Source organism: Toxorhynchites rutilus, chromosome 3 (assembly GCF_029784135.1).
Source record: "Toxorhynchites rutilus septentrionalis strain SRP chromosome 3, ASM2978413v1, whole genome shotgun sequence".
Taxonomy (NCBI): domain Eukaryota; kingdom Metazoa; phylum Arthropoda; class Insecta; order Diptera; family Culicidae; genus Toxorhynchites; species Toxorhynchites rutilus.
The window spans coordinates 283,393,847-283,411,261 of record NC_073746.1 but is presented as its reverse complement, the minus strand read 5'-3'; the positions used below and the strand labels follow the sequence as shown (position 1 = coordinate 283,411,261).

The 17,415-nt window shown below is 38.7% G+C and overlaps 1 protein-coding gene across 14 annotated transcripts in view; it reads left to right on the top strand.

Moving 5' to 3' along the window:
* Positions 1–1,028: 1,028 nt before the first annotated feature.
* LOC129775334 (protein groucho) overlaps positions 1,029–17,415 on the top strand; it is a 357,362-nt gene continuing 340,975 nt past the window's right edge. For 10 of the 14 annotated variants that reach the window (XM_055779989.1, XM_055779988.1, XM_055779985.1 and 7 more), the window contains exons 1-2: positions 1,029–1,756; positions 11,304–12,805. Coding sequence is in view for 13 of the 14 variants with exons in the window: in XM_055779988.1 (XP_055635963.1) it covers positions 12,770–12,805 (36 nt within the window). In the remaining variant the exon portion in view is untranslated. Of the gene's footprint in view, positions 1,757–1,805; positions 2,248–11,303; positions 12,806–17,415 lie in introns of those variants that run through there. The other 4 variants (XM_055779976.1, XM_055779979.1, XM_055779978.1 and 1 more) reach the window with 4 other exon arrangements.

The window sequence follows — 17,415 nt, the reverse complement described above, 5'->3', positions numbered from 1 at the left end:
TTAATTAAAAAAGTAAAAATGTCCAAGTGGACAAAGGGGGGTAGGGGCATGAAAATGTCCACGCTTGTCTACGAAGTGGGAGGAGGGAGTCTAAAATCGTGCTTTTTCTGTCCACGTGGTATGTGGCCAGCCCCTTAGGAATAGATAGATAATAAGCGAAAGAAAGATTGAAGATTATTCAAGTGTGGACCAGAGAGTTTTTCTTATGAAGCCTATTATGACTGTTGTCATTTCCAACCAGAAAAACTTTGTATATTTATAAAAGATAGTATTTATTCAGATAAAGTGAAATATACAAAAATCAGGAAAAATCTGGAACATTTCAGAAAAATTAGGAAACATTGAATGTTTGTCAGGATATTAGAGAACGTGCCGAAAAGTCTGGGAAGGTCCGAAAAATCCGGAAAGTGGATGCAGTGGTTCAAATGGTATAAGGAAATTTCAATGATTGCACGTGTCTGCAGATTGAAAAAAAAATGATATAGCATCCTGCATTTAAACCAAGCACAAGAATATAAAACAATCGAGTATTTGAGGTAATATTTTTTCCATCACTGTATATTGGTCATTCTTACCCCTCACTAATAATATTGATTCGATCATGGTGCTTCATCGTTTCGTTTTTCATCGTTTGGGCAGCCATATTTGCTTCTCTCTGTTTACCAACAAGTGTTCCCCAACGCTCACCAATACTGAGCCAATAATACCTTGCATTTGTTTGGGGTCATCTGTTTTCAGATGATGGGAATTCTTCGTTTACAAAAACTTTCTCGAATGATTACTGAATAATATTTCAGGATTTCTTATTCTCCGACAGCAATGATATGTTAGAATGGTTTTTTCTATCTCCCAGTTGCGTTACCTCGGAAACATCTAACACGTGAACTCTTGGCACTGAGATCACTATGCCACCCTTGCCGTTCTCGCTTCTCCCCAGATGGGGATCCCAACGCAAAACAGATGTCGCTCACGAGAGGCAAAGGCAGAACTCAGTAGCGGGAGCGAAAGAATACTGGTCCGCATATAGGCGGCCACTTTAGTCGCGATGGTGAACGCATTCGAGGTACATTCGTATTTCCGTTGCTAGTAGCGTTGAGTGAATCGCAGTTCGTCGGCATCTCTTTTGTCGCGCGTTCCAGTGTCACGCGTAATCACGCCGCCCCGACTGTGTGGTATTTTTGCGGTTACATGCGGTGACGCGGTGTCCTCTATTGTGTCGCTATTAGCCGCCAATCGGCGGCTGCTAAAGCTCGGTAGTAGTGTACGAGGGGTGTGTTGACAGTGACGGCACCGCGGTGCTTTCCGGTGCGAGTGAACGACCAAGTATCAGATAGTGCGAATTTTCCGCGAAGTTTTATTCCCGTACGGTACCGATTGTTATGCAAATGCGCAAAAGTGTGTCTTCTTGAGTACTGGCGGCCGCTTACAGCTTCTTTCGTCCTCGCTCCTTCTTCGTCACGACCCTCGTGCGAGGGGGCAATCAAGTGGTGAAGTGTGAATATTTTATTTATTTTCCCTGTGTGTGCAGTCTTTCGTCACGACATTCTACGAGCGTTGTGAGTGATTTTGGAGCCCCCTTGGCAGAATGTGAGAGGTGATAATCGCTTAACAAATCGTAGCTAATCGGGCTGTGTTTCACTTTATTGCAAAATGAGGCGCACATTTGTGGTGTTGTGGTCGGCATGATCGCTTGCGTCTATTGTTCTAATACGTGAATGTGTGCGTGCTACAAGTGGACGTCGAGAGGCAAACTAAAGTAAGTTTTGATACTTTCTTATTTGGTGAGGTAGGACACAGACTCCCATTTTCCCCTCAATTAGTTGCTTAGTTTGTGTATTGTGGTTTTGATCTTTCCACACGATATGCTTTTGGTGTGAACTTTGGCATTTCACCAAATCGAATAATTGATTGATCTGAGCAGCGTGAAATGTGCATCTGACAGAAAACAGCCAGTTGAAAAAAGAAGAAAAATCGCCGAGGCGTCAAACCAGCTATTTCGTTTTCATTTCTGAAATTCTTCTCGATCGACGAGTGGGGAGAAGTGAAAAAATAATCCACATGTTTTGGCGGTGGTTTGCGGAACGGAGGATGCCAACGAGTGATGGAAGGATTCGGCACACTTGAGTGTGAAACGAAACATGACTTCTCGAAAGTACACACCACTAGGAGAGTTTGGACGTTGTGGGGGAGGAATTAGAAACGAGCGGCACTCAGATGCTCTGTGTTAAATGAACTGGCGCTAAGTGAGTAAGTGTTATGGCGGTTTTAAGTGGGCGAGAGGGAGATAGCAAGGTGATCGTTGTGGTTCTCGAGAAGAGGGTGGGAGCAGTTACGCCTTTATCTTTGCAACTATGGTGAATCTAATTGATTGATTGAACGATACCGGAAAACATGTTTATTATTGTAGGAGATACGTTGAAAGTTATTTATCGGTATTAATTAAGAGTGGGAAACTGAAAAAGTGAAAAACGATTTATAGAATTGTTCGATCATCAACCCATTTCTGTCTGACATTCGATAATTTGCGACGTAGAACTACATCTTTCAGTAATGGTGTCAAATCTGAAAACATGTCACGTTTTTGTGGAACAGTATCCGCGTTGACGACATTGAGTTTCGTATTACGAAATGAGGGAGTAGGCTAATCAGAACTATATGTAAATGAAAATCACTTTTGATTGCAAGTAGTGCAAAAATATTATATAATGTCTAAAGATAATTCTATATTATAATGGTATGTTTTGGTGAGAATATCTAATAATTCATAAAAAATAGTTTAAATTGGGGACAGACCCCCCCCCCCGGCAAATTATGAAAATGGCGCCTCAAACAAATATCATATTATTGGGGATGTCGACTACCTTGAAAAACTTTGAAAATGAAAATTAATTTCAACAAACTTCTTGTGTCCGCGAGCTGCAACTGGACTTTCCAAATAGAGAAGAAAATCTCTTGAATTTTTGTAGCTTCGGATTGCACATTCGCACGGTTCATCGAAGGATTTGTTTATTCCATTTGTTTATTTATTTAGGCTCGTTAGCGTTTCAGATGCTACAGAACCGGATTTAATCGTGTACATGTTACATATTTATCGTATCTATTAATTGTAGATACACAATAGCAATTAAGGCATAAGAGTATTCCTTCTGATTCATTGTTCAGTTAGACCGGACAACGGAGACAGTTTGTATGGTCATTGTTGCGTTAATAGCCCGATCTCCATCGCTGATGATAGTTGGATGGGCGTAGTTACAAAGGATTGATGGAATAAAAAAAACTCGTCAAAGTTTTACAAAAATTTAAAAATATTGAAATTTTGTCAGGGATGCGAAGCACTGGTTTTAAATCTTATGAAGCATTGATGTATCATCTTTCCGTCATTGATTCCGATAAAAAAAATGGCTGGAAAACGATCAGAGAAGTATTTGACTATTGAATATTTTGATGTTTGACGAATTTTGGAGGTATCAGTGGAGTTCCAGCAAACACTGGCACTGGAACAATATTGCTAGAAACAAAAGCAACAAGTTTGCTCACTATGATCCGAAAAAATGAACGACTGGAGCATTTTTAGGAAGGATAGGTTTACAGAACTATTTACCAAAAATGGTCTTCTGTCTGTCGTGTGGAAACCCTAACGTTGGGAGGGTTTTTCCAATAACACCGGATGTTTATATGAAAACCTAGGTGAGGAAACGGTTGTGCTATGTGACAAGTTTATCAGCTATGCTTCACTTTGTGTGGATTGCATCAATAAAAATGTTGATAATACTTTTAATATTAATATTGTAGACTATTAACATTGTATATAAGGATTGTACCGCTCATAACAACTCTACACGAGCTGATGATTGAGCCGGCTAGTGACCATTCTATCCTGGATTCCTCGAGTCGAGAAAGACGCACTACGCTAGATATGGGGTACAGACTAGGGGGAGCATGGCTGATTAATGGTCAGCTGGATCCCAATAAGAAGTATCCAGTGTCGGGCACACGTACAGATCATTCCAAACTGCAACTTTCTAATTATGAGAACACTTGTAATACTAACCTCGAGCCAACCGCGAGCAATCGGTTACATATTACTAATATAGTTGGAAGGCAAACATTGCCGAAATATTGAACTCCCGGCCCTGTCAGGCTGACGCCATATGAGCCTTAATAAAAATATATATTTTGAAAAAAAAACATTGTATACAGTTAGGGTGCGGACAGCCCCCAGGTGCACTGTTTTAGGGGTACATAGTGAACCGAACTCATATGAAGAAATTGGATGAATATGAGTTATTTCATTTCTGGCGGGGGTGGGGGTGCAAATCAACTCTTCCGTCAACTCGACGCCACTGTTCAGAAGACAAAGAAATTTGAAAACCATTCATTTCTATTCGATTCAGTAGAACTTCAGCCCCGTACACGGTGGCACTGTTGTGTTTGTTTGAATTTGTTGAATCAGTGAGAACAAAAAAGACGGAACAAATTAATTTCAACGCTAATGCCGCTCGCCGTTTGAAATAGGGGACGTGGGGGTATAGTGGTCACCCTGAGGAATATGCCGATTTCCAGCGCCCACATACTGATTTAATTCCCGTTTCTCGAAGAATATTATAGTTCAACTTATTGTTCTTCAAGATAGCAAACGGCTTTTACTATAAAAATTCAAAATAGTACAGTTTTCATCATTAGAAAAAAGGTGAAAAATCGAACTTTTTTTTTTGTTTGGTGGTAAAGTGGTCACCCGCCCATATCAAGCTAAATGGGATAGATTTATGCGTTTTTTCGTCCAAATTTGTTATTCACCTAGAGTCTCAATTTAGATTTTCTCTTGCATTTTTTTTTATTTATTTTGTCTTAACGTCTTTACAACATGGCCTGATTCACAATTTTTCTTGTGTTTCGTTCGTTGCTTGGTGTTTTAGTGGTGCGGCTTGCAAGGCCTGCGACCAACCCCACTATCTCGCAGGAGAACCATCGTGATACTGCTGCTTTACGTCCCGAGTACCACCAGGACTGAGTGTAGACGCTTATAGCGACGTCAATTCGCTTTTAGGAGCTGTTTCCGGGTTTTTGTGGCTTTTCTTGGGGACTGGCAATGCCCAATGCTCATCCCAACACGTCTGTTCCCCTTTACCAGTGCAAGCCAGAAAAACTATGACGATAGAGTTTAGATAAAAAAATATTAATAATTTTTATTTTATTTAGATAAAAAAATATTTCTAATTTATTGTCTTTTTTATAGTAAATAATCCCTTTTAAAATGTTTGTCGTGTTATACCGTCATGTTCATGAAATTTTATGAATCTGCTTATAATTTCCAACAACTTTTCCAAATACATCATCATGGTTCATTTTTTGACTCAAGCGTAACTTTTGAAAAGGTCGTATCGATTTGAGTAAGAGAAATCTTTGATAATTTATATCTCAAAAAATATGAGTATAATATTTTTTTAAATATTTCGAGAATGGCTACATTTAGAAGGAGATTGATAATAACCTTTTTTGTTTTAAATCACATCAGGATTCATAATTTGTGGCTTAAAATGATTGTTAACAAACAAAAATTGGATGTTTCGAAAATTTCTAAAAATTCGATGTTCCACAAAGTTCGTCAAAAATAGTGTTATCATCTTGGGCCCATTTTTTTAATTTTCTGCATGACTTCTATTTTGTATGAAAACATTAAAAAATAAAATAAAAAAATATGTATTTTGGATATTGCAAATTGAATTTTTATTTTGTAATTAAAAAAGAATACTATTTTTTTTCTCAGTGTACATTTTTTTCATTTTCAACAATCAATACTCTATAACTCTTTCTAAGACACTATTTCGGTACGACTCATAGTTTTTGAGATATAAATTATCAAAGATTTCTCTTAATAAAATCGATACGCCCTTTTCAAAAGTTACGCTTGAGTCAAAAAATTCTCAATTTCTGTGGAAAGCTCTTATTTCCTCTAACCCAAACAGAATACACACTTTCATTCGAATCAAAAATACTCATGTTTTGTCATTTGTCGATTTCATTTGGAATTACTCTTATGTATTGAATTTTCTCGTCTTTCAAATGGAAGCAACAGAATCCCCTTTAAGGTGAATAGAGCCCGAAACAAAAAAAAACATGAGGGGTTGTATCCGAGACACGACCGCGTAGGACTATGCAATCTTGTTTTTGGAATTTGTTGGTTTATCATTTCGGATATTATTTGCGAATACGTTGAAATTTCATAAATAACTCTTTAGTAGAAAGCCCCGGGACCTTGAAAAGGTTTGATGGCTTGCGATGAATTTCATGCCAACTCGACTGGCCATTGGCAGCACCATCTCAAATAGCAGTGAAACGTTGTGGGTGTAAAGACATGGGTCATTTAAACAACTTTGCATACTTGAAATATTCGAAAAATAATTAGACTACTTTTTGGAAAAAGACAAATTTTTTTCTTAAATTTTTACAAAAATTTATAACTTAAAAACTATGATACCTATAAAATACTTGTCAAAGGATGAAAAGTAGGAAATTTTTTAAATTTTCACAAAAAAAATCTTGCATGGTTTTGTAGAATCCAGTGTTGTAAACGGTCGACATTTCTCTCAACCATCACATACTGCCCTTGCTCAAGAGTTACGGCTCAATATGTATTGCGAATGTAACCAAGAATGCATTGCTCGGTTCTAACAGTCACATCAGAAACAAACGCACAGCCGAAAACACGACTATAAATTGAACGTTTATATGTTTTGTCTTTCTGTCGACCGTACCCAGAAGAGCGATGAAAATATGCTATTTACATTCTACCATTCGTGCTCATAACCATCCCTCAATTCCGGCTAATATGACTGTAGTTTTAATGTCATTTGACATTAAAACTGCAGTGGTGTGCATTCTTTTTCTACCTTTATTCTGCATTCAAGCGTAGCTGCACATATACATCCACCTGCTCACTCACACATCCATACACGATGGATGGTATTCAGACGGATTGCTATATCAAAGCAACCGTCGAACTCTCCCCTATCAAGTGCGAATATGTTGAATGAACGTTTTCAGTGGTGAGCGTTCCCCGTGAACACTGTTGTTTAATTACGGGGCGATGGATATCTAATGTATAGGACGAAAAAAAGCCGAAATGTCATATGACATTTTTAGTTCGACGGTTGTTTGACTGTTCATTTTATGATGTTCATTAATGACACAGCACATACGTCTCCATGAACAGTCATACGATGGTGACCATTAGCAACACTGGTAGAATCATTTCGAGAAGAAACGATTCTTTCTTGCCTTTGCGAGAACAGTACACTAATTGGTCATATGTCTCAATTTGTTTCTTTATATCAATACATTCATCGCAGTGAGTATTTAACGAGAGGCATCTTCGGTGCATCGTCATTCCAAAAGCATCAAACACGTGTCTTACAGATGTACACAGATGCCTCGATAAAAATGAAACATCGCGAGGATGACCGTTTATGAAAAATCTCGACTCTCGGTCAAAACCGTCAACAAAGATAGGAGCTTGTTGCATCTGAACAGAGCCGATGCGCACGAGAGCAAATACTTATGGCAACTAAAAGTATCGAAGGTGTGGTATTCACTTGTACAGGAAATCAACAAGCTCTAAGTTTCACGCAACGAAAAGAAGCAACACACACAAAACCAAACAATGATGGCTTGATGCGACCTATAATCATAAGCACTCTTTTCTTTTGTCGCCTGCTTTGCCATGGCTGAAATGATTGTGTTAATTCCAATGCCAGAATCTTTCACATGAAGTGCCATGTAAAAGATTCGCTAGCGTTCACAGCTCGAGGGAAAACATAAAACACAAAACGAGCAGAATAAGCGACCTTTGTTGTTTCGGACACAGAAAGATTCTGAGAATTTTCCTCAGAGGAGATGCAACACTTATACGCTAGCGACAGCTTACTTACTATGCAAGGGTGGAGTTTACTTTGTAAATATTCTCTTTTCGCTATCTCCCTTCGTTATTTCTATTCTAGCGACTGCATAAGTTGCTCGTTATTGACAGCTCTGTTCGGGAGAGCACACAAATGGACAGAACAAATGTATGGGAAAATGGGAATGCTTCCAATTTTTATCAATTCAAACCATATACAGACTATGGGATTGTAATGTATCAATGCATACCGAACAAATCTTAGAAAATTTCCCATTCGATTGGTATGCAAGTCGTTAAAGTCGTTAGTTATTAACATGAACTTTATTTCATAAAAACGTGACCTGTTTTCTGATTTCGCACCGTAGTCCTACGTCAAAAAAGAAAACACAAAATATTCATTCTCTTAAAAACACTTTATTCCACATACGACAAAAACTACAAACACTTGACACTAAATACACAACACGAAATTAACATAAACAGGCCTGGATCCGCACCTGGAAATGGAGAATTGTTAGTATAGATATAGATCAAATAAATCAGGTGCACCGTCCTTTTGCTATCAAAAAAATCATAAAATGTTTTGAACCAAATTTTGAACGGGACCCACAAGAATAAAATTAATTTGAAGAAATGCACTTTAGGAATGCTCGAAATGGCCCGACAGAGGCTTCAGGAGGGAGTCTTGAAGCGTTGGATTGCGGCAGTCCTCAGTGTTTCTGACAGGCAGGAAATCATTGGGCTTCTAGCTTCATGAGACAACATCGTATGTCTCTTCGAACCCCACAACAGCGCTCCAGGGCAAAGCGTCGAATTTCTCAGAACCGAAATCCAAGATGAGAAAAAAAAAACAAATGCCTAAAATTAATTGAATAATAAATGAAAAATGTTTTTATTTTCAATTCAATAACGGTTATGTTTCGTTTATGTTCATGTTTTCACAAAGAACTTCAAATAAATATTTTTTTTTAACAATGAGTTTCAAATAAATCAGGTGAAAGTAACTATGTATTTATAAACTTGATTTGGTAATAAAAAGAATTCTGTTTCAAATGTTAGACATCTTCAGATATATTATATTGTCAGTCCCTTCCGAAAATCCACGTGGTATGTGGATGGCCCGTTATCAGATTTCTTGGTGCCAAGCATCAATCAACACATATCAAAATCATGTTCGACCATAACAACCACCCTTCTCCACCCCTCTGGATGGTGCCTACACACTCTAGTAATGATGCTTCTCCCGCTAATGATAAGGCATTCATTTTTGTTACAAGTTATCTCAGAAGTTCAATTCAACAAGTGCGCACTTTTGCCCCGTACGGTGCGAACTTTTGCTCCCACTATAGGGCAAAAGTTCGCATTTGTCATTTTGTATTAAAATAGGTATTTGTCCAACTACAAACAAAACTCGAGAGATTCTTGTACTACATTTCAAAGGTAATATAGTAATATAGGGGTAATATATTAAGTAATATAGATAATAGAGTAATAATAAGGAGTAATATACGAGTACCGGTAAGTTTCTTACTTTTTTTCCAAAAATTAATGCTTTATTCTGCAAAAATGATTAAATTTAATATTCAAAGTATAGCCTATCGCTAGTCACAACTTTTTTTTGGCAATTCACAGATCCATTTGTGGGAATAATCGGCCGGTTTGTTGGCTAACCACGAATCGATCCAATTTTTTTATTTCATCAAAATTGGAGAAGTGCTGGTCAACCAGGCCATGTTGCATCGATCGAAAAAGGTAGTAATCGGACGGAGCAATGTCTGGAGAATACGGCGGGTGGGATAGGACCTCCCATTTCAGTGTTTCCAAGTATGTTTTGACCGATTTCGCGACATGCGGCCGGGCATTGTCGTGCTGCCAAATAACTTCATCGTGTTTTTGCTCGTATTGTGGCCGTTTTTCCTTCAGTGCACGGCTCAAACTCATCAATTGTCATTGGTAGAGGTCTCCCGTAATGGTTTCATTCGGTTCTAGCAGCTCATAGTACACCACACCCAGCTGGTCCTGCCAAATAGACAGCAGAACCTTCTGGCCCTGAATATTCCGCGCGGTCATCGATCTCGATGCATGGCCGCGGTATCCATACGTTGCCCGACGTTTAGGATTGTCGTGATGGACCCACTTTTCATCGCCAGTAACGATTCGATGCAAAAAATCCTTTCTTTTATGCCGTTGGAGCAGTTGTTCGCACGTGAAAAAACGGCGTTCGACGTCTCGTGGCTTCAATTCATACGGCACCCAATGTCCTATCTTTCGGACCATTCCCATTGCTTTCAAACGATTGGATATGGTTTGCTGAGCTACTCCAAGTGTATCTGAAAGTTCTTGTTGCGTTTGTGATGGATCTTGATCGAGTAAAGTCTCCAATTTTTCATCTTCGATTTTTTTGGCGGTTCGGAATGTTCTTCGTCTTCCAAGTCAAAATTAACACTTTTAAACCGTGCAAACCACGTCTGACACGTTCGCTCAGTTGGAGCATGGTCACGGTCATAATCTTCCACCAAATCGCGATGAATTTCCGCAGCTTTTTTCTTCATATTGAAGTGATGAAGTAACACTCCCCGCAAAAACACTCTCGTTGGTACGAAATTCGACATTCGAAGTGGCAAAAAACTATGTTGTTTACGCTTCAACTTTTTGACATCTACTGAAAAAGACGCGCAATGAGAGTACCTTTCCAACGAGTTTCTGGAAATTTGATTCACTGGAATAATAATCAAGTTACGCCATCTGTTGTAAAACCGAAGGAAACTAACCGGTCCACCTAATATATAGTTACAATTTGATAAGCAAACTGAATTTTATTTGCTTTTATTTCAAGAATTATTGGACGACAACAGTTAGGTGCGCACCTTTGCCCCGCACTAATCTAAATTTTGCACTCACAAATGAATTTATTTTTCCGTACATACCTAATATCGCTTCTCTGTTAACTTACAAACCGAAATATAACCATCATCGGCGAATTGAATTTTGAAATTAAACCACTCAAAATGCTCAATATCGAAGCCGCAAAAATTACTGTATGTTTCCAGTTGGTGTTTCGGCTTTTCCACTTTTGATCAGTATCATTGTCATGGCGTTTAAATATCAGAGAATTACATGTAGAAGAGGTTCTCATTAATTTGAAATTAGGTACATTATAAATTTCAAATTAATGAGAAATCAACACCCCGTCCATATTACCCCTACTGTCCTTCTTACCCGCACCTCCTCTATGTGGTATGTTTTAGGATCCCATGATCACATAATTCGGTCCTCTGTGCCCTCACAGTTTGTTTGAGATCACAGTTGAGATGGAATAACTATTTTAAAAATCATACATAATCAACCCGAAATTAGCAGAAACCCAATCAATCTAATGTCTCTTTTTTGGCTTCTCTAATTTCAGATTGCACCAGCTGTATCATCTGCTCAACATCAACATAAACATCCGGGCGACCGAATCACGCCGTCATCGGAAGTCGATAGTGTGCACGAAATTAGCTTCGATCTCATAAACCTCGTCTTCTCCTCTTCACCATACATCCTCTCATCCTCAAGCCTCTTGTTTCCTCGCCACGTCCGTAGGTCCAGAATAGCCACCATTTGACAGTGATCAGAGCTATCCGCCGGTTCGTCGTGAAACAGCGTGTGTTCGTAATTAATTGGCCAGCTTCCGTCATCCTCCAGCCCTCGTTTCAGCAAAAAGCAAGCGCGCGCGCTCTCTGGTTGGAGTGTCAACGGATAAAAAGTCATAATAAATTATTAATTAATTCGGTGCCACTTCTGCTGCAACTACTGTTGGTGCTGCTTAATTTGCACTTGCGTCGCCTGTCGTTCGTTGGGGCGGAAATCGAGTGGAATCGGGTTGTGTGAATGTGTTTTTGTTGCTCTCGAAAGCCCAGATAGGAGAATAATATCAATTATACGCGAATCTGCCAGTGTTACATGAAGAAGAAAAAGAGGTAGGAAAGTGAAGCGCAGTTATACTACCTTGCAAGGGAATGTGTAGAAGAAAAAAATGGTCGGAGACAGACTAAATAAGTGGCTTGAATAGAGGAGAGCGAAGACGAAGAAGATACGGAGCAAGAAAAGGAGTAGTAAACGAAGAGATTCGAGCAGCTAGCGGGGAACCGGTGAACAAAAGGGAGTGGAAATTGTCCGTTTTACGTTTAGTTCTGCTCGTATTCTCGTGGCCAGTTTCTGCGTTTCTTCTTGTGCTATTGAAACCTTGGAAAAACGGGAATCGGTTTGGTGGGGGAAGAAATCCCCATTTGTTATTGAAATTTAGTTGAACGTAATTTTGAAAGAAAGCAGAAAAAGTGGCACGCAAAAGTCGAATGCGCCTAATAAGAAATAATCGATGTATTCACTAGCAATGCTGAACCAAAAAAAGGTAAAAATCGAATTGAAAAATTGAAAAAAAAGTTATCGGTGAACTGTAAGTGGAAAGCTTTTCATTAATAAATTGATTTATAGTGAAGTGGTTTATGATGCGAATGGGTTTTCATCGTGAAGTAATTAATTGCTACACAATAATCGATAAATGAGGTGACGGTGGGGGAACGGAGGTTTTCCAGAAGGTGCAGAAATTATCTTTCAATTTGCTTCGGCAGATTGTTGTTTTCGGATTCGTTTCTTCTGGAAGAGTATGATGCTGTGAAACCGGTTCCTAGTGCGAGAGAAAGTGGGTGGGGAGAAGTTCACAGGAGTGAAGTAGAAAGCCATTTGGTAGTGTTTGGTACTGAGCTAAGCAACGTTACGTCGTGAAGGAAAGGAATATAAATCTGAAGAAGTGGAGGAACGAAGAGACGTTGACATCAGTGGCGCAACTATACTGTCATATTTTAGAAGGAGTAATATAGTTTCCGCACAATGTATCCTGCCCCGGCAAGACATCCTTCTGTTGCGGTAAGTTAAACTAACATAGTTAAATAATTAGATAACGTATGGGTAGATATAAGGCTCCGATTAGCGTAAATATTCGGGGGATTTTAGTTTTCGTTTAATTTGTCATTTCATCATGAATAGACTGACATTTGAACAGCACCTGCGAGTTGCACAGATTTTGTAGGAAACCATGGTTTAGCTCGAAAAACTTATCGCGGTCTTTGTCCGTTTCACGGTCAACATAATTGCCCAACAGACCAATTAATTCGAACAACTATGGATTGTTTGCGCACTACCTTTACTCTAAATTACTAATTGATAAATTCCGCATCTTCAGAGATGTCAATGGGCGGTGCGCTATATGGGCCGGTTGAATCATTTGTTCATTTCTCGTCAATAATTATGCAGGTTTGAACGTAGCAGTTAATGATGACCGATACAGGACCATGGTCACAGGCTTTTTTGTTCCACAATTGAGTGCCTCTAATGCGGCAGAGCTGTGGATTTAAAAAGTTGGTGCGGCATGCCACAATTGATTCATTGAAAGTAGCGTTCAGCTTCTTATTCCATGAATTGGTCTTATGCGATTGTGTTACCGTCGGACTGAGGCTATGTAAAGTCACGCAGACGATTGACGCCTTTGGAGACAACATTCTCCACGTTGTCACTGATATGCGGTCACCATTGCTGTAAAAAGCAATTGAAACTTGGACTTTCTCCGAGTCAGCCGTTGTTCTAACGAAAAACAGTGAAAAATCCGAGACATGACCGCATATTTGACGTAGGATTACTTTACGATATTTGTTGCATGATGATTCGCGCGACGCGACAGTCGCAGTCGACTATGTGACAGCAAAACGCATTGCGGTCAATACAAATGTATAGGAAATTAGAAGCTCTCATTTCGACCCCATTTTAACATAATTGCAATAAGTTGTTAGGGAGTGTTAAAATCGAATTGGACAATAATCTCGTAAATCCATCAAGTAACAACTGAGTAATAAACGCTCTCCCGATTTTTTGATATGTGTATAATGGGTGATTCTCCCATAAGCTGATGCAGTTAATGGTTCGTTCACCTACTCCACGTCCCATCGTCTATTCACAATCCATTATAGATGGCACGCAACACCTTTACGTGCAATGATGTCAATGTCATCGCTGTAGCCAGGAAAAAGTTGATAAAGCGAGGTATTTACACTCGAAAATTGACCTTCCCGTACAGCTTGTGTATATTCCGCCTACTTCAAGCAAGTGTCCCATTTTGTTATCGATGCTTATATTTAATCATGACACAAATACAAGCAACGGCATACTCCGACGAATAACATTATCAAAATGAAGCAAACTTTTTCGTTCTCATGCTATGTTCACTCCATTCAACAGTTTGTTCTATTTAGTTGTTTTTAATTTCGACAAAATTTCCAATTTCTTAATGAAAAAATAAAGAACAAAACCGGTATAAATATATTTTTGTAGGTTTTTATTAAGCTGTAGGTGAAACATATTCCGCTTTAATTTTCCGGTGAATATCTGTCATCATGTTTTGAACTGTGTTTTTTCACAACAACAAAAATCGAGAAAACAGTGGATCTCGACGTTTCTTGCAATTTGAAGACATTTTGCATTTTTTTAAATCCCAATTGTCAAAACGCGATTATTATTTCAACTTTTGTTTTTGGTTTTTCATGAAGATGAGTAGTGGTTGTGCATTTCTTGGATGCTGTTGTCCATTTTTTTCCAGAATCCCTCCATGGTTTGGGAAACTGTTCCCTCCTTCTTGAAGATATTTTTCACAATCGCCCAGTAACGTTCAATTGTTCGGAGCTCTGGACAATTTGGTGGATTGATGTTTTTTCTCAACGAAGTGGATATGATTGTCTGAGAGCCACTGTAATACTGGCTTAGTGTAATATGCAAATGCCAAATCCGGCCAAAAGTGAGGGGGAGACTGATGTTTTTTTAAAGAAGGCCATTCTGTGAGAGCCTTCTGTGAAGAAAATACAAGACCGCAGACCACAAGTTCAAAAAGCTTGCTATATTAGAACCCTCTCTCCAATTTTTTCCAGCGCAATCGTGCATTCAGCATCGTCCACCTCCTCCTCCGCCGATCTCGTGTAGAATTGTGTCCCTGGAAGCGTTCTTGAATTCTGTTTGTCGGATATTTTGTCGTCCATCAGGATGGACTGATTGCTGGTGTCCAGTAGCCGGTTATACAGTTTTCGTACCCTTGTTTTGGCTCGAGATTGTTGTTCTGCGGTGTTCCGCTTTTTTGCGCTTTTTGTATGTCTTCAAGGAGTTTCTCTGTTCGCTTACTAAGCGATCGATCGTGAGTTCAAACTCAGGGCCCTCAATTGACCATCTTTGTGTTATTATAGAATAACTACGTCCACGCAACCATCATCAGCGATGGAGATCGATCCACGGTCGAAATAAGATCGATTCATCCATACAACTGCTCTGCTCTGCAAGAAACATCGGGCTGCTGTTCTATAAATAACCCAACAATGATCAATACCAACTGTCTCCGCTGTCCGGTCTGCTGAACAATGGAAGAACAGATAGAATACCCTTACGCCTAAATGGCAGTGTAATTTACCATAATGTAATGGAACAGAAAAACCTAACGCCTAAATGGCTACTACTACTACTGTGTAATTTACAATTTATAGAAACATTAACATGTACATGTACACGATAAAAACTCGGCTCTGTTACAGATAAAATGCTAATGAGCCTAATAAATAAATAAAAGGGATAAAAAAAGGAGTTTCTGGCCTTGATTCTTTGAATCATTCCAATGCTGGCTTTAAACTTTTTGGCCAAACCACGCGTTGATACCGATCGGTGTCGTTTGATGTTAGTCACTACTGTACGATCCATCAGGGCTGACTGGAACTAGTTTTTCTACCGGATCTAGGCATATCATTCACGGAGAACTCGTTGTCATACTTGTGGATGATATTCTTCACAACTTGTGTTGTGCACTTTAAACCGTTTTGCGATTTGGTTGAAGGTAGCACCAAGTGTGCAAAATTTTGTCTCTTGTCACAAGATCAATTCTAGTCATAGCGAAAACGAACACCTTAAACGGAATGAATCGATTGCACAAACTTTTGTTGACATGCAAACAAACTTTTGCTGCATGCACACTAAAACAAGTTCACCTCTTTTTGAGTAGAATCATTATAAAAGTTGCTAATAACTTTTCGATGCAGTTCTAAGTATTTTCCGTTCGCAATTTGTAGCGGTTTAAGGTATGTTACTGTAGTTTATTGTAAAGCGATGGAAGATCTTAATTATTCGATAAAGCATTGTTAGTATTATGACCAGCGGCGTCGAGTGGAGCGCTTGCACCCGATGCAGAAGTTGTTATGAATCCAAAAAAGGATTTAAAAAAATCAGTATCATTAAAAACATTACAAATTATTTCAAATTTACCCAAATTAATTACAAGCATATGAGAAATGTAAATGTGTGATTGAAGCAAAATAATTATTAACTTCTTCAGAATCGATAGCTTTTGTTGATTCATTTTCAACTAACACAATCGACAAACTGTTCAGATTGCGACATCTCAAATCACGAATAGTTCTTAATGAGCTCAACCTTCAAAAAGCTCCTTTTATTAGATGCAAACGATATACATATCGTTAGAAACAGTTTTAGAGAAAGAGAGAGAGAGAGACCCACTCCACGATTAAATCAAGTCCTTTGCTGTTATTCCTGTAGCGATCACATGTTTTCGGACCTATTGCGAATCGTTGGAATTTTATAGACCTTCCCAAAACAAAAGTGGCTATTGCTATTTTGCTTTGATCATGGCTTTCACATTATCTGATCACTAGTGTACACGACCTTACGGGGGTATAGTTTAATGTTTTTTCATTTATAACATATATTTTTCGGGCTTGAATATTTTTTTGGTGTTTGTATCTCATGTTCGGTATTTTATTGAGTAATTCATTTCAACGGATAGCTCTTAGTATTTCTAACAGAGGGAAAGACCCAAAAGCGTCGTCGTAGAATGAACACAGTTTTCGAGCTAATTGTTCCAGTTGTTGTTCATCCACCAGAATTAGATTTTTTCTTTGAATAGCTGTAAAAAGTCTCATAACCGCATCGATGCCTTCCTCACCAGTGATAAGTTCTGAGAATTAAATAAATAAGATACAGGGCCCGAAATCTTCGAAGATGAGAAATGAAAATCGACTCTCCTATCTGCAGCTTCGCTTCGACTAGGACTACTTCGGCATTAGCCGTCAACATAATTAAAATTGACTAGAAAATGAATTGACGAACGTTGAGAGCGAGGGTGAGAGATGAATTATTCTAGTCAATGGTTATTCTAATTGACGTGACTAATGAATACAAATCTGCCTCTTCATCCAACCTAAATTCAACCCGCACTTCTATTCCCCCTGACATGAATCTTGTTACACGCGTACTCAATCTTATTTTTACGTCCATATAAAGTGAAACAAAACATGATTTCTGTTGCAAAAAAGTAGTTAGAGTAGAATTATGGACGGTTTATTGTCTATCCACCGTGAACTCAAACCAACGAACTTAGACAGTTGTCAGGAATGCTATAAAGGTTTTCGCGTTAGTATAAATAAATAGCGTTCAAA